This window comes from Camponotus floridanus, unplaced genomic scaffold, assembly GCF_003227725.1.
Source record: "Camponotus floridanus strain SB8 unplaced genomic scaffold, Cflo_v7.5 scaffold119, whole genome shotgun sequence".
In the NCBI taxonomy this organism is placed as follows: Eukaryota; Metazoa; Arthropoda; class Insecta; order Hymenoptera; family Formicidae; genus Camponotus; species Camponotus floridanus.
In genome coordinates, this window is record NW_020229236.1 from 284,334 (window position 1) to 311,108 (window position 26,775).

Sequence of the window (26,775 nt, forward strand, 5' to 3'; positions counted from 1 at the left end):
CGTTATATATATATAGTCTCGTAATTTTATCAGTTTTAACATATTATTTCAAGTTTTGACAAGGAATACTCTAATGACCAAATTCGTCAAATATTTTGTCATCTCAATGTTAACTATTATAATTCTATCTTTATCATTCTGTCATCGATGCAAAGTTACTCATGATGATTTATCATTTATCGTACGCAACATCGGATATCAATGGTATCTCTTACATGCGCAAAGAGAGATCATCAAGTCGCCGCCATTATCACTTGTTCCTCCTCCTTTTATAGATCCTGGCGGATCGACGCGAACGTTTAGAGTTATATCTCGATGGAACGACTCTTTAGAATTCCAACAAGATACACGCGTCCGCGGACAGTAAAATCCTCTCGCCATCTCCTCTTCTCTGTCTCTTCCCGCGGAAAAATCGCCGTTGATGGAAGCCCCGTATGCGAAGGACCACCACCCACGCAACTCGCAGCATCCTCCGCCACGAGATCCAGTCACATATTTGCGCAGGTCGCTTTACGTCGTAAACAACATAAACATAATGCAGTCGAGCCACGAATGAGCCACACCCGGTGCGTATATACACACTAACATACGCGTTATATGGTGTGTATTCGCATATGTATACATATCGCAGGACTCGACGCAAGATTATCACGCGACATCGCTTTTCGCAGTGATCGAAAAATGCCGGCGGATAAAATAGATAAATAAACGCCTGATAAATTTCATAAGCCACTAAGTAGCCCTTTATCGTGTATATTTAAATTAAAACGATTGTACAACCAAAAGGCGTGTATACTGGAGGCTTGGTGTGACTGATGAACCGGTCCACCAATTGCAAGAGGCGCTAAACGATAAACGATGATTCTTGCTTTTTTCCGATTGTAGGCTTTTTTAATAACTAAACAACACTCGACATTGAAGGATAATATATGTACAGGCTGATCTTTAAGTACATTCCAAAAATTATAAAAGTATTAATTTCTTAGGTGATTTTCCGAAGAAAAATTTATATATACTTTTGTTCATAAAGACTTAGTAAAAAAAATTATATATTCTTACAATCTTGAAGACAATTCTAAATTCATTTTTTTGAAACTTATTGTGTATTAGTGATAGTTACTGGGTTAATGTCTTATAATTGAGAAATTCTGATATCATCAATGATATATAAGTAAGATTATTGAGATCGGATTTTTTGACAGAAAAAAAACTCGAAATATTAAAAATATTTTTTTTATTGAATACCTTGTATCTTTGGAACTAAATCATTTATAACACAAAAACGTATATAAATTTTTCTTCCTAAAATTATATCTAAGGAAATACTTTTTAATTTTTGGTACTTAAAAATAACTCTATATAATATATGTATCTAATGTAATAAGTGTATGTATGTGTGTACATTTATATATAGATATTATATACATATATAGAGTACACTTTTAAACAAATAGGCAACAAATGAATTTGTATATTATACATAATATACAAATAACGTATATATACCTTTCATATTATTTATTTCTCAATCAGAGCTATAAATCCTCGGGTTCAACTGTTATATATATAATTTCTCCTTTTCTTAAAATTTGGAATTTTATTGGTCCTGGTTGTTCTAAAATCTTATAAATATTACTTGAATTTGTCACAGGATTGCCATTGGCATGAGTCACTATATCTCCAGGCTGCAATCCAGCACTGTAAATAATAAGATAATTTTAAAAGTTTTCGATATTAACATATTTTTATATATATTTCACATTACAATATGTTGGTATAATTTTTTCAACATTAAATATTATTGTAATCAAATGTTTTTATTTTATTTTATTTATAATTTATTTTGTTATAATTTATTTATGTCTCAAAGTTTATTTGAATATTGTCATATTATCAATTTTTATATGTATTTTTTCATTTGTATGTTTTTTCTTGTTATCTATTTTATCTATGTATTTTGTTATCTATTATTTGGTTCTTAGTTTATAAAAAACTTGGTTCTTAGTTTATAAAAAAACAATTTTAGTAACTTGTTACTAAAATTTCATATTATTTTTTGATATATACGTATATTTTTAAAAACTCGATTTTTAAATTAATTAATAAATTCTCGTATGATAACTTAAAGTCATAATAGGGAAATTTTTTATACTTACTTATGAGCTGGAGATTTAAGCATTACTTTCCATACAAGAACTCCATGCCTGACATTCATATATTCTTTATATTGTTGCATTTCAAGTAAGGTGTCTGGCATCAAAGTTTGCATTGTAATGCCTACATATCTTCTCCTAGGTACTTGTTGAGACGTCACGCCTGCAAAAATAATCTCTTCCTTAAAAATAATATCTTCCTTACATTACATTGATGGAGTAAAAAAATATTTCACATTACCTTTGGTTTTCTTTCGTAATTCCACTTTTTTCAAGAATTCTTTTGCATAATCTATAGGTATGGCAAATGAAATTCCAGGTGTTACTTTCATTGCATTTATCCCTATTGCTTCCCCATTTAAATTTACTAACGGTCCACCCGAATTTCCAAACTAGAAAAAAGTTTAATTGTTAAAGATAAAAGATCTAGATAAAATATCTAGTATTTATAATAAAACGAACAATTATTGAAAACTAACAGTAATCGCTGCATCCGTTTGAATGTATTCCATACGTGGATTAGGTAGGCCAAGTTCTTCACTTTGTCTGTTTGCACTGCTTACTACTCCACTTGTTATAGTGTTGCTAAGAGCTAGTGGAGAACCAATAGCCACTACAAATTCTCCTGGCCTGATATTGGCCGAACAACCAAGCTTCATTACAGGCAGATTGGTCTATGCAATCAAGTAATACATAAATTAGTAATTGCAATAATATATAAAAGCAAACAATTGTAATAAAGTTAACAATTGTATAATAGATATTTCAATAAATAAAATTTATATATTCATTACATATACCTTATTTATTCGCACAGTGGCTAGATCGCTTTGCAAGTCAACATCTTCTATTACACCAGTGTATATACTACCGTCATGAAGCCGCACCTGCAAGAAAATAAGAGGCACACAATAATTTGAAACAGAATAACAAATCAACACTTATAATAAATAATATGAATTTTATCAAATCAAACTTTCAAATATAATAATTAAATAAAATTAAATACATAAATTTAAACACATAAGATTCAAAATACTTATAAGGTGTAAACAATTATTTGTTACTTGTGACAGGATATTTAGAAAGGATAATGGGACTCCCACAGGACTCACATTTACCTTGACTGTCGTATTGGGTTTATTTACTACAACATGAGCATTTGTTAGTATTAAACCATCCTGACTAACAATAAATCCTGATCCATTACTAGTGGTAGCTGGTTTCCCAGTAAAGAAGTCTATCCTAATGCATAAAAAAGAAAAAACATCAATTAGTATGTGTTTGTCATAGATATATTAGATATATAAATAAGTTTTTCACTATTTTTGATAAAATTGTATGTTTATTAACAAATTATATATATGTGTACAATAATCATTTATAAAAATAATCGCCATCATTTTTCAGTACCTTTTTCATCCTTAAATTATAGATTTTAAATTGATAGGAAGCCTGATCATTAAAATGCATATAATCTTTTTTATAAAGAATCTTTTTTTTTTTAATTTTTTACTCAAATGAAGTAACTGATGACAATAGCAATCTGCAATTCTGTTCCGTCAAGTTCAAATACTTCATAATAAATCACTCATTTATCTTGCTTGGCATCATATGATAAAATTGATCAAAGGTACACTAATGGAACTTAGGTGGCAATTCTTCTTCTTTCACTCTGACATATTCACATAGCATCTTCAAACTATTATTTATTCCAATCGATAAAGCACACCTTGTCTGACATAAAATTTAAAAATATTAAGAAAATAAGAAAATGGCTTGATGAATTGATTGCAAAATGTTCAAACTTCCTATCAACCTGGAAGCTATAGAAAAATGATGGGGATTACTTCCGTGATTAAATTACATAATGTGTAATCAGTATTCATATTTACATCCTGTTGTCCTTGATCTCGATGTAAACAACGGATGGCGCAGATATTTCCACCACGTCCGCTATAAAATTGTACTTATCCCTGTTCTGACCATGGGACGGTGGCAATGAAATGGCATGAATGACAGGACAATTAGGGACGGCCAGAGTTTCGATTCTCTGCCGTATGTCATCTTTCCACTTATACAAGACATAGCCGAGACCTACCGCCGAGATAAGCGCGGTACAGGTTAAGAACACCCTCGGTTTCCTGTCGAGCACCCTTCCACCCTGATGCTGATGCGAATGGAACACCCGGATCCTCGCTTCGCTTCGCTCGGCGAGCACGATCGTCGCGAGTCGCGATGACAATTTCGAGCTGTCTCTCGCCAAAAACGTCAAGCGCGACAAGGGGGAGGCCATCCTTCAAATCCCAGCACGAGCTGAACAGAAGTCGAAAATCTTGCTGGATTTCGAATGCGCGCGGACGCCCATCTTCATCAGGGATTTTCCAAGGGAAAGTATTCTCGATGATTTGCATAAACTTGAACTTGGAGCGATTTTGAATCCTTGTGCCCGATCGTTGGAGTTGGAGAAGCAGGGGCTGCCTTTTGGCAAATTTCGCGCGATTCCTTCGCATCTTCAAGCCGATTGGCTAAAATTCAAATCTTCGATAGCTGGCTGCGCTGATTCGATAAACTTGTTAGAATACATAAAAGTAGACTTTTTTAAACAAGAAACATTTCTTTTCAATATGCTATGAATAATTAATAAATAAAAAAATTGATACAAAGATTAATATAAAACTAGTTCATATACAATTAGAAACAAGCAAATCACTAATTATAGATAAAGACATTCTGAAATTTAGATTAAAATATTTATATACATTTATGAACATTTTTTTAATGAAATTTTTGTTAAATATTTCATAGAACTTTATGTTTCCAAAAATTCTGTTTTTCATATCTTTGAATCTTTATATTCGAAATTTCTATTAAATATTTAGATTTCCATTCATGATACAATATTCTACTAAATACGAAAATTCTATAATTGTGCAAATAATAGTAAATGATATTTAATAAGAAACTGTTTATATTATTGCAAAGCTATAATTTCCAGCTTTCTTGATCGGATAAGATTGAATAACAAATATGGAATGGAAATTTAATACTTATTATACATAAACACATAATATAAATTTGCATTTCTTTTCTTCATTTTATTTATCATTTTTTTATTCTTGAGAATTTCTTTTTAGTCTGTTTTAATTTTAAAACTTTCTTTCTATTAATGGGAACATTTTGTTTAATAACTTCTTTTGAATGTTCGATTTTACTCTTTTTAGCTAAAGATTTCTTAAATTCATTTTCTGCTTTGCGTTTCTCAACTCTTTTATCTTTCTTTACATCTGTCTTAGTTATGCTCTCACTAGAGAGTAAATTGAGACATTCTTTTTCAGTATGACCTATAAATAATTTAATAAAGTATTTAAATTACTTAGCAGGAGTAACAATTAGAAATATTAGAAATATATATTGATACGTGATATATATGAAATACACATTGAAATATATATTGATACATACCTAATTCATTACATTTAAAACATTTTCCTATAATATTTGGAATTTGGCCACATGTATGTTTCTCTAACATACATCTTTTACATGTTTTACAATGCCTCCAAGTAGGCTTTACACATCGTTTACATATTTTACAGTGTTTATATGTATGACCATTTTTAGAAGTACATTCCTTGCATTTCTTACAATGCTTATTTTCACTAGACACCCATTTTTCACAATCTTTGCAAAATTTATATCCATCAGATATAGGAAGCTCCAGTAACTTTAATGGGATATTCGTGAAGATTCTTACTGGGGAACCAAGTTTTTTACCTTGTTTATCTGACACAAACAAAGGATGATTATCATAATCCACTTTATAATCAGACATTGTCAAATTTTTCAAGCCACCATCTATCGATGGTGGATTACTCTTTTCTCTCATTATATTTTCCATAAAATATGGAGAGATAAACATAATCTTCAAAGAATAATTATTATTATTTAATTCTTTATGCAGGTCAAATATTGTTTTTATTGTATAAGATATGGGTTCCAAACGACCTCCAAATGGAGGATCACATATTAAATAAGTATCCTTTCCTTCATTTTGAGTGAGAAAATCTTTGAACACATTAATAGCATCTTTGTTAAAAAAGTGATGATTGAAAAGATTGTACCAACAATAATCCAGTGGTCCAAAAAAATTATGCTACAATTGTATATAAAAATTATATTAAAATATATGTATTAAAATTATTACTTACTAAAATGAATTATGAATTAATATAACAATTTACTTGTTATACTTACAAATCTTCCATCAAAGTCTAAGAGAAGAGAAGACATTTTGTCTATATAATGTTCAGTTACATATTCATGTATTCTTGGCGTTCCAATACAAAGAATCTGCTTAGCTCCAAGCTTTAAAAGCATCTTTGTTATGTCCTCTGTAGATTTCTTAGAAAATAAATATTGCGCTTCTTTCTTTGCATTATCTAGAGGTTTTAGAAGCTCTGTAGGATGATGCAATTGATGATCTGTTAAATTCTCTGCAATATCATGCTCAACATGCTTATCTTTTTCAGAACTGAAAATTAATCTCTCGCAATTATGGCAATAACATCTCATTATCACGGATTTTGCTTTGATCTCGTTAAAACGAATATACAATTTTTGATGAGGATAATGCTGAGTAAACTTTTTCTTTTCCTGTTCCCATATATTTTTGCGAGATTTGGACAGTTCTTGCCCATACTCTAAATAGAATCTGCATAATTTCCTGTCACGACAAGCAGAGCATGCATAAAATTTCTTTAATTCACCATCAACATATGTACCAAATAGCAATGTTGGTCCTATAAAAGATAATTTTTTTGAAAGAAATATAATTTCTGATATAAAAATTTCTCAATATTCACACAAATATGGGATAGTTACCATGAGGGCATTGTGGATGATTCTTGAGATCTCCCCATAAACACACTACACCACGTGTATCATCCATTTTATCATCATATATCAATAATTTATTATACTATTGTATGATTGTATTGTATTGTATGTATTGTAAAAGTTTAAATCCATATACCGGCTTCTTTACACATGCTATTTTTACCTGTTCTGTTTTTATTTCGCATCAAATGCGTTATATACGAGTTCCCAATTTTACTACCAGATGGCAAAAACAATTCTTATCTTTCGTGTAAAACAATTTGGCGCTAAATACAACTGCTTGATTTTGATAAAGTTGAATTAGTGATTTTAAATATTCATATTGAAATTAATTACGTTATAAACAAAATAAAAAATTTTATTATATCTTGAAGAATAAAATTTTTTATTAATTTCTTACTTCTCTAAAATTGAGTTTATCTTAGTATTTACCAAAAGAATTTATCTTTATAAATTTACAAAAGATTGGTCTACTTGAGAAATTTGAATAGAATTTAATTACACGCACAAGCCAAATGTGTTTTATTGTGATTATTTAGTCTACAAGTGCTATCAATGTTTACTGATGCAAATTTTCTTATTATAATTTCCTGGAAACAGCAGAATATGTGTAAGGCATATAGAGTCTCTACAAGCTCCACACAGGATTTTTCTAATTCGAGTTCTTATTTCACAAGAAATAGATGAACTTAAAAATTAATTGTAATATTTACGTACATATCTTAATTTTTATTTGTTATAAAAAGGAGAAAGATTTTAAAAATTATTTTGCTTTATAAGAATAAAAATAAAATATTTTTTTTAAATTGTCAATTTCGATAATTATTTCAATAATTCAAGATATCAGAACGTAAGTTCTTATCCATTCATCTATTTTTTACAAATTATTTATAATATCATAATTAAGTGTGCAACACACAGATTCGATAAAGTTGCATAAGGACCTCACATTGCAATAATCATTTAACTTAAATGATTATATAAAATTCAAATTTAAGATTTTTCTAAAACTTTTAAATTAATAATATTAATGTGAAACAAATTTTAAAATCTTTTAAGAGCGCATGTTAAAACAGTCTAGTTTCTTATCCTAAAGCATTGCTAAATGTTTTTCAGAATGTACATTTCTTAAACTCTGTTCATGAGTCCGACCTGTCTGCATTCTATAAGATTGTATCACAGACTATTGTTCACAGTCAAAAAGAATATTCGCTAAAAATACGAGTTTAGGATCACTATATAATGTTGATGCTTTTCCATAAATGAGTCGGACATCGGAATGAGATAATTATTTACATCAATGGGCAATGTAGTCATGTTACAACTCTTCTAAATAATAAATATAAGGTTTGCTTTATGTTTATTCTTTATAGAAGATTAGGTAAACTAATCTTCTTATATAATTGATTTTTACGTAAACGCAAAGGAAAACGTTTTTCGCATTGTTTTATAAGCATATCGCACTCGATTTAATACTGTATGTTTGTTATAGTTCTTAAAATAGTTCGTAACAATTATTGAAGCATCAAATAAAAATATTAATACACAAACGTGATTATAAATACATGAACTTGCTATATATTCAGTTCTCTTGTTATTATATGTTTAAATTATATCAAAATTATTTTGCACCACATTTACGAATTTCTTTTATAATTTAATCCTTTTAATAATGGACTTTTATTCAATAAAAACTTTTAATTTTTCTCTTTGTTATTTATCTTCTTCATTGTAAAACATATTTATATATTATTTAAAAAAATTCTAACATACATTTCTCAAAAAACTAACAGGAACAATAATTATATCTGTTTTTCTTTTTAATAACCAATGTCTTAAACACATTTTTTATCATTGTCATTATATATGTATTTTTTACTATAAACTATATTTAAATAATTCTCTTTATTTACATAATTGACTATAAAATCTTTCTTCAACTTTCTGTACAAATAAATCGTCTCATCTGCATTTTAAATTATTGATCTGTTTAGTATAAAATTATTTATACACAGATTTATCAATTAAATAAAATATTTCTATTAAAAAAAGAAATCTTAATGCTGAAATAAAAGAAAATTTAGTTATAAAGTAAGAATAAGGCCCTTTTTTAATTTTTAAATCCCTTAAAAAATGTTTGCATACTTTTTTAATCCAAATTGGTCGCGTTAGATTTATTTCAGAAAATTGCTATATTAAAAGTGTTGTAAATATATATTCAAAAAATGTATGCAAGTATGTAGCAAAATTCATATAGAATGATTCACGATCAAGAAAATAATGTTAAAAGGTGGCACAATTTTCTAACAATACAGAAATTACATATATATAGTCAGTATTAATCTATAAAATCAATTAACTATGAATAAATATTGACCATGTTGTACTTTGTGTTTTTAATTTGTCTTCATATAGAAATTTTCTTTTCTATAGTGAATAATCTTGTTTCACAGCTATATCTGTGACATGTGAAATAGGTGCAGTGAGATCGATTTATATTTCCTATAAAATGTGGTCGAAATTATTCATTACCTTCTACGTGATATTTTTTTTCTCGCGTTACTCAACTCTCTCTATGCAATCTATATAGCAAAATTGTCTATAGTACAATCTAATAATACTTTATTCTCCTTTTCGCTTTCTTTTTTAAAGTGCATAATAGCATCTGCATCACTAATATATGTACTAAAAATTCCTAAAATTATATATTCATAAATATTATCTATAATATTTATGAATAAACAATATCAATAAGCCTTAAATTGATATTCAATGACGAATTGTATTCGGAAAGCTGATCATTCAAGTAGTAAAGATTTATAAAGCAATAAGTCTAGATTGACAGGAGGCCCATTTTTCTTGAAGTTTTTGGCGCTCTTCCATCTGATGTTCCGACAAATTTCGCGTTACGTGGCCTGTCTTCAGCTTTCTAGGATCTAAATTAGCTCCTAATGTTTGAACACCTTTAGCAAATTTTGAGAATGGTAATAAGATATCCTTGGCCGTGGATGTTACTGGACTAGTAACATTCGCGATATTCCCTTTTATGGATTTTAAGGCAGATTCACTTTGGGATGACGTAATATTCAATGTCAAATCTTGTTCAGAAGCTGATCTTTTCTTCTCGTCTAATCTATTGTCCGTTTGAAGAGTAGCGCTTTTGACACTGGATGATAATGTTTTATTTTCAACATCCCCCGTCGAATGACTGATATTCTTGGAAAGTGTCAAAGTTGACAGTGGAATCATCCGTTCTTTTCCCCCTTGTATGCTGTCCCCTACGTCGTATATCGTTATCTCCGGCGTGGTTGCTGTAGTTTTCTGTGGCGAAGCACTGAGAGTGCTGGTACCAGAACCATGTTGTGGTATTAAGTGCAGTGCATCGATGGCTATGTCGGGTTTCAAATCTGAATTCATGATATGCCTGGTAGGTAATCCCGCGTTCACGCTGGTCTCGCAAATGTCACCGTCCATAACGTTAGAATTTTTCACACCCATAATAATACCAATTACTGGAGTGTAAGCTTCCATTAAATGCTTGTCGTGGCTAAAGTTCACTGGCTTTTTGACATGTATATGTGCCATTTCAATATTTTCATCGCTGCTACTGCTACTACTGCAAGTTTTTTCTTTCACATTGCCTGAAATATCTCTGTTACCGACTGTAAAAATCGGTTTTGATAACTCTTCTGTCTTTTTGTTACCTATATTTTTTGCCAAATCAATTGGCTTCTTTGTGCTAAAACTCTGACTCAGTTTGTTCAATTTGCTAAATTGTTCTGACATATTGTTTAAAGCTTTTGTACCTAAACAAATATTTATAAAATTTTATTCATCAAATACAATATACACAAATAATTTCAAAATAATTTAACAAACCTGCTGTCTTTAAAGCAAGTAATTGTGTCTCGGATAGATTTCTTGTCAATTCTGGAAATGATGAAATGTCCAGCAATCCAATAGAGCCTTTAACATTCACTAATTTACTCTTTCTTTTATCTAATGTAACATTCATAGCTATTGGGACCTTTGGTAAGCCTGTAATTTCCATAGCTACAGAAATAGCTTCACAAATTGCTTTTAAAGATTCTGAAAATTTAATGAAAATATCATGAAAGTTATTTATTATAAGGAAATAAATACATACATATATATGTCCTACCTATGCTTTCTTCCTCAGTTTTAATCACAACTGCCATATTATTGAAAAATCTTAAATTTGTACTACGGAACATGTGAAAGTAACCATATTCGCCGTTCATCTTGTAATTGATTCTAATACAGTGATAATGCTTATTTTTGAAGAACGAAACCGTATTTTCGGGCTGACCAAATTCAATTAAGACGATATCATTTAGCGGAATTCTTTGGTAATTTGTAACTTTATCGATTTGATCGTCATAGTCTGCTATATAATAACTATCTCGAGTTAATATTAGAATAGTATCCATTTCTGTTTCAGTAGGGTCACCGGTACTAAAATAAAAATAAGAAATTTTTGATTGAGATATAAATTACATATAAGAAATATATCATAGCAAACATTTGCTACATACACAGGATCGGCATCAATAACACCCCAACTGCCTAAGATAATTTCGGGATCAGGTATTAGTAACTTTTTGCAGTCTTCAATTAGCAGTTTCACATGAATCGCAGTCGCCGCATTGTCTTCTTCATCTGTACGCTCTAAAAATACTTCTTCGCTTACCGAATTTCCCAACATCATATCAATTGTTGCTTGCCTGTAGACATCTTTGAAGCGATTCAAGTAGTATCTGCAAAGATATTTTGATTCTTATTATATGGCTGTACTAAAAATTAAGAAATGATTTTTAGAAAGAAAATGTGAAGAAAAAATATCATTTAGAAGAAGTAATAGAAGTATATATTTAATAGATCGTAGAGATATTCTCTCTATATATACAATATATACAGAAAGAGAAAGCAACTTTTTTATGTTTAATTTAAGTGATAATGCATTTTTATAAATATGATTGACTATTTGATTAAAAATCATCTTCATATTCTTTCATAAAGTAGAGGGACAGTATAGAGCCAAGGTTAGACATGCAAAAGAAATTTTGTAGCAAAAGAACTTTTCATGCTGACATTAACACAGAACATATCTTTTTATATATGAATTAGCTTACAATAGACTAAAATTTAATCATAAATTAAGCTTTGAAAGCTTTGTAAGATACTGTCATACATTTGCCAAAAGTGAAGTTACAAGCAAGCACAACGAACCTTGCTAAATTATATAGGGCAGTGGCATAAAGAAAGTCAGGATGAGTAGCAAGTTGAAGTTGTATATTTGGTGGTTTCATAGGTATAAGTTCGAGACAGCAATTATCAAAGATATCTAAATAGTGTAACCAATCGTTGTTCAGTTGATCAACGTCGATTGGGTTCCCTAGCAGCGTATCTATCGCTGCTTGACGTAAGTCGTCCATAAAGTGTTGCTGATAATATCTATCGGAAAATGAAAGGACAATGTCAGGGTCCTGGTAAAACACAACGTGGTTTATTGAGGACCCGGATTTTTTTTTAAAGGGGCATGATAACTGTGAGGTTCTGTGTCATGTTGGAAATAAAGATGGGAAATAAAGGGGAAATAAAAAATGAAAAATGAAGGAGAATTAAGCGAATACAGAGTGATAAGAGATTGATATATATTATACCTGTTTGCAGAATTCATGCCATCTTTCATCAACCCAGTAAATTTTCTTTCGCCGGTACGCGTATAGTCTCCCTATAATAAACAACAAAAAATCATATGTCAGAAATTATTTGTAAAAATTAAATTGTTTTTATTCAACACATGAAACTTGACACAAGCAGTTTGAAATGCACAGACCTTTAAAGCGTTTGTTCCTGCATATTGCTTGCTAATAATATCCCCATTATTGGCCCAAAGTGATTGAAAAGTCTGTCTTATGTTTGTAGGTAAAGTTCCATCAGGTGGTATTAGTCCCAGTTTTGAAAATTGGATTTCCATAACGGCTTTACCCAGAGCAGTTTGCACCACATTTGTTCTATCTAAGCAATCTATGCAATTCATACGAAATGTGCCCTTTTGCATGCAAATCATACCTTGTTTATCGCGCCAGCAATAACCCATATCTGCTAGCAATGTGGCCAATGCATTAACCAAAACAGATACATTTTCGAAATGCATTCCTCGACTGCATTAGAGACAAAATTTTCGAGATATAACATAATTCATAATGAAAACAATAAGCATAAGGATTTAGTATTATGAATATGCTTGAGAATATTTACCAATATTCGTGAAAATCGAAGGTAGTGTATGTAATATCTGAATGATTATAGTTAAACACATGATTACTATAAGCTTCCCAGATTATCTTTTCTTTGCCAGACTGTTCAACCAGGTTAACAATACAAATAGGCCCATATAATGCAAGTTCTTCACCAAAATGTTTTTCGAATGCTATTTGTGTTTCAGCCTCATCTATGACATTATTATTGGAATATATTCTGCGAATGATCTAATATGCAAAAAATACATCTTTTCCTTACTTACATACCTTTATCAATTCGCGGTGGAGGCTTATATTTATATCCAGGCTGTGACCAATATACTGGCACACTACCTCGTACTTGCACAAAGGATACTTGATGATCATGGTACCAAACTAATTGTTCAGTTTCAACATAATTTGCACATTTTCCATCATCGTCCACTCCGCGTCTCTTATATCTATAATGCATTTAGAATTATTCATAATAATTAATATAATTAATAAATTGATCAAGAATACGGCTCTATGTATTTAACAACATGATAATTATGAAACGAGCGATAAGAGCCTAAAAACGCGGATGGTATTGCGTTTTTTTTTTTTTTTTTTTTTTTTTCAAATATTAATTGTTCGCGAAAATTTTTTTTTTTTCGCGAGCAATTAATGTTTGAAAAAAAAAAAAAATTTACGCAATACCATCCGCGTTTTTAGGCTCTTATCGCTCGTTTATATTATAATTCTTTTTCTTATATTTTTCCTTATATTTCTAATTCTCTATAGAAACAATTTGTCTTTAAATGTTATATAAAATAAAATTTAATTTAATATATGAGATTATATATATATATATATATATATATATATATATATATATATATAAAAGTTATGAGCATCAATTATCTAAGCAATCTATATAACAATAGTTACCTGGTCCCAGCACGGAATCTACTTCTTCTTGATATTATTGCTAAGTTAAATATCTCCTGTTGCGGTTGCCCATCAAAACCCACTTCAACTATACATTTTTCTATTTGAACATATCCTTGAATGATTGGTAATATCCAACAGTTTGCTTTATCTCTCTGCAAAATAGATATATTTGGATAAGTAAACATGCTACATAAATTGCAAGTGATCTTTGATGATTGTACAACTGATTTTGGATAATTCACTTACTTGCTTATTGAACAAATTATTGAACAAATAAAAATAAATTGATTTTATATGCAACAAATTTATCATCACATGCAATTAATAGAATTACTAAAATATTTAAGCAAATATGTCTAATTTTTATAATTTTATTGTGTAGAATCTCAGTTGTGATAGTATAATAAAATTTTATAGAAATACTAACATCTAAATTAATAATATCGTGTAACATATGTTTGTTCCAGAAGAACCTGTCATCCACTCGTTGCCATAGTGGTTTATCCTGATTGCATTGCTGAGATTCTGCTATACATTGTCGTTGCAAGCTATTAGTGATATCACCAGTCTGACAAAAAAAGAAGGAATCAGTTTCAGTAAATATCTTATTTAATTCTTCCAATATTCTCTTCTCAAATCTTTCTTTGTCCTTCACTATGCTCCGTTTTGTTACTGTAGATTTCACCTATAGAAATATTATATAAGTTTTATATATGAAATATCAAATAAATTACACAATGTTAACAACTTAGATCCCTTACTTGAGATGTAGCTAGCGCAGCAGCCTGCTGTGTGGTATTTTTTATAGTATTTGTGGCATTCTTAATTGTACCCCAGGTTTTTGCCAAGGCTGCCTTTTGTGGCACATCAAACAATCCACTACCTTTTTTCTTCAATGAATATTGATGTTTCTTACAAGGTAACAATCCAATATCCCCATTATCTGTACCAAGATGTAAAAACGCGATAGATTTGATTTTGTAAACAACATGATCACCGTGTAGTTCTCCCACTGGTATGATATCCTTTATAAGCATCAAGCGAGGTTCTAATACTGATGTTTGTTCAATTTTTCCTACTATTCCATAAAACATTCCCAGACATTCTAAATCTTTTGGCGTAGCCCACTCCCAATCTGCAAAATTCGTCATTCTCAATAATAATAATAATTGATAAGCTATCATAATTAAATCTTAAATATACATAAATACACACATGTAGCATTTTTTTATTAAATATGTATGAATCAGGAAATGTCATATGTATCTTTGCATAGTAATGTACCCTTGGAAGAAATGAAATTAATTCGCGTCTCGAAAATTCAGACAATGTCTACATGTCGATCTCTTGACGAGTGACGCTCACTTATCTGTCAAATGCAATTGTACGCATTACTCACCCGATTTCGCAGCAAATTCGCCAGTATACTTGTCACACCAGAGGCTATATTTCTCCTTTACAAAGATAAAATGAGTGTCAGTGCGAAACAACTCCATTTTTTGCTTCTCTCAAAATTTGACAGCTATCCGACAGCATGTGTGACGTTTCCGCGTCAAGCAAAATATCCGCCTACAACTGAACGTTCGCCATATTGTTCGTGACGTTCGTTGCTGACACTTTAGCGAAGTTTACTTTTCGATGTAGAATGTAAAAAACGACAGCGACGAGCGATCGTTCGAGTGTGAGAAATAATACAATTCTGTTATTTTTCACGTGGGCACGACAACACAAAGTCAATCGCTCGATATTTCGACAAGCCTCTCAATCGTATGATTACAGAGTCATTCTTGACCCGATTGGTGATATATGAATAATTGAAGCGGGAGCTTTCCTTTTTCATATGTTTACGAGCGAATATTTTTTTCTAATGTAATCCTTTTAGACATATTAATAAAAATAAATGTTTTAAATGAATTTTATGTGTGGAAATTTTATCCTAATATTGCTAATAAGATAATAGATGTGTATAAAAGATTTTGCTATATATATATATATATATGTATATATATATATATATATGTGTGTGTGTGTGTGTGTGTGTGTGTGTATTTTGTATAATGTAGATACAAAAATGTAACTACAAATATAAAATAGTATCAAAAATAAATTAGTATCTTACATAGTGTTATTAGAGACAACTATTCTTGATATCTTTTTTATAACAGTATTTTTTTAATTTTACATTTGTATAGAAATACATAAAATATATATAAAAGATATTATAATTAATAAGTACATATAAAAGAATTTGAAAAAAGGGTTTATAAAGAACACAAATTTATACTTATACTTATATAAATAGTCTCTCGTGTTTTTATCGCAAATATATTCAGAACATATGTTTATCATATAAATTTGACAATTCTAGAAAAATTACAAAGAGATGCCACAAGATTAAAAATCTAATTTTCGGATAAATAAGCTTTATTACATCTTCATGTACATTTCTTGTATTTTATACACCCCTTTTTATAACGTTCTAAATTTTTATGGAGAAATGGAAACAATATTTTATTAAATAGTTTAAATGTTTATAAACTTGGCATATAAAAATTTTTTAATTGTTTAAATATAGAGTCTGCTAAACTCTAATCTAATTGTAAGATAGAAATTGCAATTTGCAGCGCGAAATATTACGTATTAATGAGATAAGTAGAATACGCGTATAATACGATTACGTAAAGAATCAAACGTTTTGCGTCGCGTCTCAAAATTTGCCGATACTTATACTTGCGAGACACATGTACATGGAGAATATTTTTTCAAAATTTTGCATACATAACATGCCCATTTAAACATATATTATTTCATTCTTGTACTGAGCATTCGTGCGCTTTATTTAAATGGCTCCTATATATACGTACAATAAATTGATAAATATATCATAAATATACAGAACATGTGAAAATACGTGTATTTTCAAAAAGTTTAATATATCACACCTTATAAATTCTCTTGCAAAAAAAGTGCTCATCAATGTATAGAGAACAGTCTTGTAGCCTGGCTTCTTAGTCATGATTTTAAAATAACTGACAAATTCAAATTCTTTTGTGTCTTTCTTTTATTATGTACAGTCATCAGAAACTTTGTATTCCTTCTTTGTAGTCATCAATTCTTATATCGTTCATTGGGTTTTATTAGAAAAAAAAATATATAAAAATTATTCACCCTTATTAGTTTCAGCAATATTTAACTTTTCTCATCGCTGCTGGTTTGTTCATTCGTTTGGTCGCTCTTCTTCTTGGGTTTGTATTCTTCCCATTTTCTATGATTAAGAGTTTGAAAGTCATCGATCTCTGCTATTAATTCCAAATATCTAGACAGTTTCAACAATTCAAAGTCTTTCACTCTACTGGTGTGAGCATGCTTAAAAGGTTTTATTCTCAATCCTGATTGCGGATTCATTATGAAATTTCGTCTGATATCGTCAAACATTATTGTATTTTTTGCAGAGAACTGTTTGTACTTTCCCCAGATAATGCCTAGTGGTTTTACTCCGACGACACCATATTTCGGTGTGTGGACGGTAATCATAGCAAGAACATCTAGATGGAAAGCTATTTTATAGTTTGGATGATTTGAAACTCCCAACAATTTCATCTTTTCATTAATCCATCTCATGCTAGTCGCCGACCAGATGACTATGTCATAATTTTTATAAGCACGCGTCAAGAATTCATGGAGATACGGACGCATTAATTGTGATCCGCTTTCTGCCACTGATCTATGATCAAACAAAGTATAGTCTATGTCAAGAACAAGGAGCTTTTTACCCTCCCTCAGAGGATTCAGTTCTGTAATCACATAGCGATCAATACGTATTTGAATTTTACGAAGATTTATTTCAGCCTTTTCGATTTCTACTTCCTCTTCCTCTATATCTAAATCATTAATCACTTCAGGTACATTCTCTGGTGCTTGACTGGCTTCTGCAATATCTTCTTCACGCGAGCCCATCAACATTAGTTTGAAACCAGGCTTCAAATTTAACTTGCCAATTATATCCTCATCTTGTACTGCTTTGCCTGAGGAAAAAAAATTTTCTACAGGCATTTTTGAAAATTGTATATTTAAATTATACTGTGTTAGATAACGAATTTTCACTAGTCTTTCTTCGATCATCAACAATAACGATTAATATGAAAATTTTAAAAAAATAATTATATCAAGAGAAACCAGATGTAATTATAAACTTGATATATCGTACAATAAAAGAGAAAAGCTTTTTTAAAGTTATACAAATAAATAACACACAGTGTCACATTTTAAATAACAATGATACAAAATGTAATTAAAATTTAACGATTAATAGCAGGATATTTGACATTTAAACATGAAAAAAATTGAGAAATATGTTATTAAAAATGTGCGACAGCGATTATTTATCGGATGAAAAATCAGAAAACAATTCTCAAAACATAACCTTTAAATTTGAGATTTAAAAGCTTTTGACGTTCAGGACGAACACCCGTTTCTCGATGTATACGCTCTTTCAAAGTAAGAACAGTATCGTCCTCTTGAATATCGAGAATATCGTATTCTTTTCCGCTCCATTTCACCACAATTCTTAATTCACCCTCCATTCTCGCTTTTCTAACCGTATAAATGAAACAGACACATCGTAAACCCAGAGAGAAGAATGAGAGGTGTCATGGCCCCCTCTAGGGTCCCTGAAAACGATACACCCTCTGTGGACATGAAATAGAACTACAATGCCACATCCATTTTACGATGCCATGATAAAACAGTCAGTTGGTTCATGTCCGTGCTACATCCACAATTTAGACGACAGAAATACGTTTCGCATATAGACATAATTAACAGAGAGAAGAATGAGAGATGTCATGGCCTGCTTTTAGGTGAGCCCTGAAAGCGATACTCCCTCTATGGACATTGAAAATGTGGACATAACTACAAAGCCAAAGTCCATGAATGTTCTCAGATGGTATAATGTGCACAATTTCTGGTTTCGTTCCGTGCTATGTGCACGAAATGCCGGTAGCACCAGAGTATAACAAGACACTCATGTATATAAAATGATAAAATATTCAATCGCGAAAGATACTGTAATCTTCCAATGTAATGTTCAAAGATGAAATAAATATTTTTCTATATTCATTGTCATATTTATATATTTTATTTACAAAACAAAATGCCTGCTGTGAAATAAAAACATTTTTAACTGTTATTATTCGAGATTTGAGGAACCTATCTCTAATCATCACCTCACCTAATTATGTATATATTATGTACTAATTATATATATTTTAGTCACGATACCTAATCGCGTGCCCTAACCGCGTGCCCTAACCGCGTGCCCTAATCGCATATGTCTTAATCGTACTCTTCAGGCTAGTTGAATATACCTTTCATTGATCCTTTTTTTTTCTCGATCTCTAATCAGAGATCGAAAAAGGAGATAAACACTCCTTCTTTTGCCGATTAATTACCGGCAAATGAGCGTAAATATTTCACGCTCATCGTAACGATCGCTCGATTTTACGATCGTTTCTTAAATATTTGAATATAACTTTATTTTAACTCAAATAAAGCCAAATTACTACAAATTTCTATATACTATATTTTCTAATAAAATATAAAATTCATGTATGTGTATAACTTTTATGATATTACAAAGTATTTAATTAATTAATCGTTTAGCTTTATTTTAAGTTAAAGTAAAATTTAAAAACAATATCTACAAACAAATTCTACAATGGATGAGCTATGATATAAGAAATTAGAATAAAATAAGTGCGCGTTATAAGAATAAAGTAGTATCAAAAATTGATAAAATTGTTAAAATTATTAATGCGTGCTCCTGATTTAATAAACTAGTCAAGTCTTTACAAAAAAAATTTTCTTTTCTTGATTCTCTCTTTTTTAAATTAATACTTCAATATATTTTCGCAATAGATGCAAAGCATTTCGAAAGAATTTATTAAAAGTTATTTAATTTAATCTATCCTAGCTCATCCATTTTAAGGCAACGGACTTACTCTACAATTCACAATCTACAATCTACAATCTACAATCTACAATCTACAATCTACAATCTACAATCTACATCTACAATCTCTACGAATCCGTTACCTTAAAGTTAAATAAAAGTTTTTCTCACTCACCGACACTGATGCGCAACAGCGGAGTTATAATTATCGAAGCTACGTTGTCTGTAACATACAAATATAAAATTCATTTATATTAATGCTCACAAAATACAATCAATATTTCAAAAAATTTTTATCGCGCGGAATTTTATATCCGATGTGTAAAATAATAAGCAGAGATAAACACGTGTGTGGAAAAATTTTATAAAATTTTAAAACTGTTTTTTAAGAAAGTTTTTCAAAAAGTTTTATATAACTTTTATAAAAATCTTTCTCTCTAATTTTCTCTTTAATTCATTTAAATAATAAGATCGAATTATTATGTGTACGATTTATAACAATTGATATACAAATAATAAATATTCACCATCAGGTTGCTCCGCCGATGCAAGATGCCTCTCCCAGGCCTCCTCCTCCTCTCATGTTGTTGACGCGCGATATTTTCAACGGCACTCCCGCACTCACGAGCGATATTTTTATATCGCTATTTTCGTTATTTTACGCGCGATACTAAACGGCACTCCCGCACTACTTCGGTATTCGGATTAAAAATTTGGTCGCGCGATGTATATATTTAATATATATATACTTTCAACGACACTCCCGGTTTCGGTACGAGCGAAAATCTCATTTCATTTACGAGACTTAACTTTGAGCCAACAGGTCGGGAGTGCAACGATACAACGAGCAAAGATTAGGCCCGAACCGGAAAGAAGACGAAACGATTGAGGAATAGAGGAAAATAAAGTTCACCAGCTCTTTTTCGCGCATAATTATCCTATCTCGTATCGAACCTGGACCCGCTAAGCATGATTTCAGGTGCTTCGCCCGGAACACGAAGTTTCCCGCAATGCAGGATATGGCTACACCAGGCTGGTAGACGGCAAAAGAAGAAGATACCCACATTTTTTAAATGCTAACATTCAGCAATTTAAAAAATGGGGAGGCAACCCCTTTTACCGAGCGAAAATCATGCTTAGGGGAATCCACTCGACTCCTCGACAGGGTTAACACACGCAGTGCGTGTGGCTGTAGGGTAGACGAGCAAAGAGAAGGGACCCATTGACGACCATTCCGAGCAATCGATCGAGTTCTAACTAATTCGGGCCGAATCATTTGACGAAGTACGAAGCACGAAGCGCGAGTGTACGTTGCATAACAACGTGTGCAAACTCGAAACATCCCAGTTAGTTGGCATCGGAAGTAGAGACTCGTGACAATAAATGAAATTGGGATTTTATATGAAAAAGTCCAAAATTTCCGCGAAAACGCGACGACGCGAGAATACTACAACGCGAAAACGCGGTAACGAAGCGCAGCCGTCCGCGGCACGTTGACGGTACCGACGACGCGAAAGGGTACTTCGCTTCCCTTTCAGGCACCATAAGATTTATCGTAAATTGAAAAATTTAAAACAAATCTCAAGGCACCATCCAAGTACTAAGCCCTCCCACCACGACAAGGTGTACCCCATGGGAGGGTTATATTATATATAACTTCTTTTATATATAATATAATATATATAATTTAATATATATTTTGTGATATGGTATATAAATTTAAATTTGCATAATAAGACCATAAAACAAAATCATTAAGGCGGCACTGTTGATATCGGATACTATATTGTTGTTAATTCAATGTTGAAATATTTTAACATATTAATGTATTTCATATATCAAACGTATTAATGTATCGTAAGATTAAAAGATTAAAATAATTACATGTTGTGATACATAACTTGTTTAATTAATAAGGATTTAATTAACAAGGAGAATTTTTAAAGTATTGGTCGAAATATAGTTAATTCTAATATTGTTAAAGAAATATTATAAGCATCAGTGATGGATATCATAACATAATTAATTATTTTATCCTGATTTATGTATTCCCTGTTTCAATTCTTAATCGCAATAATGAATGATTACGATTCGATAAAGATTTATTGTTGCGATACAGTTTCATGTCGTTAATTAATTTTTAATTAATTAATTTTGTTAATATTTATAGCAAATTATGTTCCGATATTAATCGTAATCGTGTAGTAAAAAAATCGTTTAGTAAAAAAATTACATTATACGAAGCGTTTCTTACCACTACTTTATTACTCGAGAGTCACCGTGCGAATAATTACAAAGCGGCAATGTATAACGCGCTACTGTTTATATTTTATATTGCCAAAGTCGAACGACGTGTTAACGATAATTTGTGCCGAAATATTTTAAAATATAAAATATAACTATATTATAAAATATACATTAACGCGGAATATTAAATTATGAAAGTATTTTAATTTATTGATTAAAATTGATTATTTATTAAACAATTCACGGAGCCTTTCGTTATGCTAATTATTTGCATCTATAATTCGATCCCTTTACTTCGTGTTTTCTCATAATTCCTCCTTGCCCAAATTATATTTAGATTGTCAGATAATATGGATAAAATAAAAAGATCATTGGAAATAATGTAATCAACCAAAATTAGCCAGAATTTTTGTTTATTAGTTTCGACCATATGATTGTGGTCCTTTTCAAGTATAAACTCGAAACGTTGTAATTAATAAACAAAAAAATTCTGGCTAGTTTTGGTCGATTACATTATTTCCAATAATCCTTTGATTAATTGATTAGCGACATTAAAAAAATTTACAGATAAAATATATCTGTGATTCCAAGTATTAAAATAATAATTGTTATCTGTGAAGATCGCAACGATCAAACGATTTAATATTTTGGATGATTATTCATTCGATTCTCGATTAGATTGTATATTGTTTAATTAATAAAAATTGAGAAAATTTAAAGCATTAGTCGAAATATAGTTAATTCTAGCATTGTTAAAGAAATATTATAAGCATCAATGATGAATATCATAACATAATTAATTCTTTTATAACAATTCTTTTATCCTCTTTTATGTATTCCCTGTTTCAATTCTTAATCGCAATAATGAATGATTTCGATATTCGATAGAGATTTATTGTTGCCATACAGTTTCATGTCGTTAATTAAGTTTTAATTAATTAATATTTATTAATATTCATAGCAAATTATGTTTCAAGACTAATCATAATCGTGTTTAACAAAAAAATTACAATAAACGAAGCGTTTCTCACCACAACTTTATTACTCGAGAGTCACTGTGCGAATGATGACAAAGCGGTAACGTATAGAGCGCTACTGTTTATAATTTATATTGCTAAAGTCGAACGCCGTGTTCGATAATTCGCTGCTGAATATTTTATATATTATAAAATATACATTAACGTGGAATATTAAATTATACAAATATTTTAATTTATTCATTAAAATTCGTGATTGATTAAACAATTTATCACGGAGCTTTTCGTTATGCTAATTATTTGCATGTATAATTCGATTGTTTTACTTCGTGTTCTCTCAACAATCCAAATTATATTTAGATTGTCAAGAACGATAAAATGACACGGATGAAATATATTTGTGACTCTAAGTATTAAAATAATAATTATTGTCCGTAAAGATCGCAATTATCGAAGTGATTATTTAATATCTTGGATTCCTATCATTTAATCGATTCTCGATTAAATTGTATATTGTTTAGTTAATAAGGATTGAGAAAATTTAAAGCATTGATCGAAATATAATTAATTCTAGTATTGTTAAAGAAATATTATAAGCATCAGTGATGGATATCATAACATAATTAATTCTTTTATCCTGTTTCATGTATTCCCTGTTTCAATTCTTAATCGCAGTAATGAATGATTACGATTCGATAAAGATTTATTGTTGCGATACAGTTTCATGTCGTTAATTAATTTTTAATTAATTAATTTAGTTAATATTTATAGCAAATTATGTTCCGATACTAATCGTAATCGTGTTTAGTAAAAAAATTACAATAAACGGAGCGTTTCTCACCACAACTTTATTACTCGAGAGTCACTGTGCGAATGATGACAAAGCGGTAACGTATAGAGCGCTACTGTTTATAATTTATATTGCTAAAGTCGAACGCCGTGTTCAATAATTCGCTGCTGAATATTTTATATATTATAAAATATACATTAACGTGGAATATTAAATTATACAAATATTTTAATTTATTCATTAAAATTCGTGATTGATTAAACAATTTATCACGGAGCTTTTCGTTATGCTAATTATTTGCATGTATAATTCGATTGTTTTACTTCGTGTTCTCTCAACAATCCAAATTATATTTAGATTGTCAAGAACGATAAAGTGACACGGATGAAATATATTTGTGACTCTAAGCATTAAAATAATAATTATTAAAATAATAATTATTGTCCGTAAAAATCGCAATTATCGAAGTGATTATTTAATATCTTGGATTCTTATCATTTAATCGATTCTCGATTAAATTGTATATTGTTTAGTTAATAAGGATTGAGAAAATTTAAAGCATTGATCGAAATATAATTAATTCTAGTATTGTTAAAGAAATATTATAAGCATCAGTGATGGATATCATAACATAATTAATTCTTTTATCCTGTTTCATGTATTCCCTGTTTCAATTCTTAATCGCAGTAATGAATGATTACGATTCGATAAAGATTTATTGTTGCGATACAGTTTCATGTCGTTAATTAATTTTTAATTAATTAATTTAGTTAATATTTATAGCAAATTATGTTCCGATACTAATCGTAATCGTGTTTAGTAAAAAAATTAAAATATACGGAACGTTTCTCACCACTACTTTATTACTCCAGAGGCACCGTGCGAATGATGACAAAGCGGTAACGTATAGAGCGCTACTGTTTATAATTTATATTGCTAAAGTCGAACGCCGTGTTCGATAATTCGCTGCTGAATATTTTATATATTATAAAATATACATTAACGTGGAATATTAAATTATACAAATATTTTAATTTATTCATTAAAATTCGTGATTGATTAAACAATTTATCACGGAGCTTTTCGTTATGCTAATTATTTGCATGTATAATTCGATTGTTTTACTTCGTGTTCTCTCAACAATCCAAATTATATTTAGATTGTCAAGAACGATAAAGTGACACGGATGAAATATATTTGTGACTCTAAGTATTAAAATAATAATTATTGTCCGTAAAGATCGCAATTATCGAAGTGATTATTTAATATCTTGGATTCCTATCATTTAATCGATTCTCGATTAAATTGTATATTGTTTAGTTAATAAGGATTGAGAAAATTTAAAGCATTGGTCGAAATATAATTAATTCTAGTATTGTTAAAGAAATATTATAAGCATCAGTGATGGATATCATAACATAATTAATTCTTTTATCCTGTTTCATGTATTCCCTGTTTCAATTCTTAATCGCAGTAATGAATGATTACGATTCGATAGAGATTTATTGTTGCGATACAGTTTCATGTCGTTAATTAATTTTTATTTAATTAATTTTGTTAATATTTATAGCAAATTATGTTCCGATACTAATCGTAATCGTGTTTAGTAAAAACATTAAAGTATACGAAACGTTTCTCACCACTACTTTATTACTCCAGAGTCACCGTGCGAATGATGACAAAGCGGTAACGTATAGAGCGCTACTGTTTATAATTTATATTGCCAAAGTCGAACGCCGTGTTATCGATAATTTGTTGTCGAAATATTTTTATATTTTATATATTATAAAATATACATTAACGTGGAATATTAAATTATACAAATATTTTAATTTATTGATTAAAATTCGTTATTGATTAAATTACAATTTATCACGGAGCTTTTCGTTATGCTAATTATTTGCATCTATAATTCGAATTGTTTTATCTCGTGTTCTCTCAACAATCCAAATTATATTTAGATTTTTAAGAACGATAAAATAACACGGATATATATTTGTGACTCTAAGTATTGATATAATAATTATTATCCGTAAAGATCGCAATCATCGGAATGATTATTTAATATCTTGGATTCTTATCATTTAATCGATTCTCAATTAAATTATATTGTTTAATTAACAAGGATTGAGAAAATTTTTTGATTGAAATATATTTAAGTTTAATATTATTAAAGAAATAATATAATGAGCATCGATGATCGAAAGATTATGTTTAATTCTCCTATCCCTTTTTATGTATTTTCTGTTTCAATTTTTAATCGCGGTAATGAATGATTACGATTCGATAAAGATTTAACTGTATCGTTGTGATACAGTTTCATGTCGTTAATTAATCTTTAATTAATTAATTGTTGTCAATATTTATAGCAAATTATGTTTCGATACTAACCGTAATCGTGTTTAGTAAAAAAATTACAGTATACGAAGCGTTTCTTACCACTACTTTACTCGAGAGTCACCGTTCGAATAATGACAAAGCCATAATATAGCGCGCTACTGATTATATTTTACATTGCCAAAATCGAACATCGTGTTATCGATAATTCGTTACTAAAATA

At 29.8% G+C, this 26,775-nt stretch overlaps 4 protein-coding genes across 6 annotated transcripts; all 4 read right to left on the reverse strand.

Moving 5' to 3' along the window:
- Positions 1-1,503: 1,503 nt before the first annotated feature.
- LOC105256231 (serine protease HTRA2, mitochondrial) lies at positions 1,504-4,784 on the reverse strand. Its single transcript, XM_020029064.2, has 7 exons — positions 4,049-4,784; positions 3,275-3,398; positions 2,954-3,040; positions 2,633-2,827; positions 2,395-2,545; positions 2,157-2,316; positions 1,504-1,698 (listed from the first exon to the last, which is right to left on the reverse strand). Exons 1-7 carry the CDS (start codon positions 4,447-4,449, stop codon positions 1,536-1,538), a joined length of 1,281 nt encoding a protein of 426 aa, XP_019884623.1. The 5' UTR covers positions 4,450-4,784; the 3' UTR covers positions 1,504-1,535.
- LOC105256230 (zinc finger CCHC domain-containing protein 4) lies at positions 4,527-7,319 on the reverse strand. The gene is made up of 5 exons (XM_011265973.3): positions 7,038-7,319; positions 6,411-6,955; positions 5,619-6,309; positions 5,310-5,497; positions 4,527-4,634 (listed from the first exon to the last, which is right to left on the reverse strand). Exons 1-5 carry the CDS (start codon positions 7,102-7,104, stop codon positions 4,527-4,529), a joined length of 1,599 nt encoding a protein of 532 aa, XP_011264275.2. The 5' UTR covers positions 7,105-7,319.
- Positions 7,320-9,425: 2,106 nt separating this feature from the next.
- Positions 9,426-16,099, reverse strand: LOC105256229 (phosphatidylinositide phosphatase SAC2). 2 transcript variants are annotated; one of them, XM_011265971.3, is made up of 13 exons: positions 15,651-16,099; positions 15,013-15,386; positions 14,679-14,936; positions 14,249-14,403; positions 13,607-13,779; positions 13,338-13,530; positions 12,913-13,240; positions 12,737-12,807; positions 12,303-12,527; positions 11,609-11,830; positions 11,215-11,528; positions 10,932-11,141; positions 9,426-10,858 (listed from the first exon to the last, which is right to left on the reverse strand). In XM_011265971.3, exons 1-13 carry the CDS (start codon positions 15,745-15,747, stop codon positions 9,870-9,872), a joined length of 3,609 nt encoding a protein of 1,202 aa, XP_011264273.1. In that variant the 5' UTR covers positions 15,748-16,099; the 3' UTR covers positions 9,426-9,869. The 2 variants fall into 2 exon arrangements, with proteins under 2 accessions (XP_011264273.1, XP_011264274.1); XM_011265972.3 differs by lacking the exon at positions 12,303-12,527 and having other exon boundaries at positions 9,430-10,858.
- Positions 16,100-16,621: 522 nt separating this feature from the next.
- On the reverse strand, positions 16,622-18,898 carry LOC105256227 (ubiquitin-like domain-containing CTD phosphatase 1). Of its 2 annotated transcripts, XR_003123747.1 has the most exons (3): positions 18,675-18,898; positions 17,194-18,276; positions 16,622-17,101 (listed from the first exon to the last, which is right to left on the reverse strand). XR_003123747.1 is itself a non-coding variant. In XM_011265970.3 (2 exons), exons 1-2 carry the CDS (start codon positions 18,832-18,834, stop codon positions 17,441-17,443), a joined length of 996 nt encoding a protein of 331 aa, XP_011264272.1. In that variant the 5' UTR covers positions 18,835-18,898; the 3' UTR covers positions 17,065-17,440. The 2 variants fall into 2 exon arrangements, 1 of the variants encoding a protein (XP_011264272.1); XM_011265970.3 differs by having other exon boundaries at positions 17,065-18,276.
- Positions 18,899-26,775: the final 7,877 nt, after the last annotated feature.

What these genes read in the sequence shown, in the direction of transcription:
- LOC105256229 (XM_011265971.3), bottom strand. Translation starts at nt 15,747, where the DNA reads ATGGAGTTGTTTCGCACTGACACTCATTTTATCTTTGTAAAGGAGAAA. An exon ending in AGATTCCGTGCTGGGACCAG is followed by an intron (nt 13,780 to 14,248) that starts GTAACTATTGTT and finishes AATGCATTATAG; the next exon opens with ATATAAGAGACGCGGAGTGG. An exon ending in TTCGATTTTCACGAATATTG is followed by an intron (nt 13,241 to 13,337) that starts GTAAATATTCTC and finishes TCTCTAATGCAG; the next exon opens with TCGAGGAATGCATTTCGAAA.
- LOC105256230 (XM_011265973.3), bottom strand. Translation starts at nt 7,104, where the DNA reads ATGGATGATACACGTGGTGTAGTGTGTTTATGGGGAGATCTCAAGAAT. An exon ending in TCATCCACAATGCCCTCATG is followed by an intron (nt 6,956 to 7,037) that starts GTAACTATCCCA and finishes TATCTTTTATAG; the next exon opens with GACCAACATTGCTATTTGGT. An exon ending in TTCCCATTAATAGAAAGAAA is followed by an intron (nt 4,635 to 5,309) that starts GTTTTAAAATTA and finishes ATTTGCCAAAAG; the next exon opens with GCAGCCCCTGCTTCTCCAAC.
- LOC105256227 (XM_011265970.3), bottom strand. Translation starts at nt 18,834, where the DNA reads ATGGAGGGTGAATTAAGAATTGTGGTGAAATGGAGCGGAAAAGAATAC. An exon ending in TTTAAATCTCAAATTTAAAG is followed by an intron (nt 18,277 to 18,674) that starts GTTATGTTTTGA and finishes TTTTTTCCTCAG; the next exon opens with GCAAAGCAGTACAAGATGAG.
- LOC105256231 (XM_020029064.2), bottom strand. Translation starts at nt 4,449, where the DNA reads ATGGCCTCCCCCTTGTCGCGCTTGACGTTTTTGGCGAGAGACAGCTCG. An exon ending in GAGATCAAGGACAACAGGAT is followed by an intron (nt 3,399 to 4,048) that starts GTAAATATGAAT and finishes TTTATGCATTAG; the next exon opens with GATAGACTTCTTTACTGGGA. An exon ending in AAACGGATGCAGCGATTACT is followed by an intron (nt 2,546 to 2,632) that starts GTTAGTTTTCAA and finishes ACTTTTTTCTAG; the next exon opens with TTTGGAAATTCGGGTGGACC.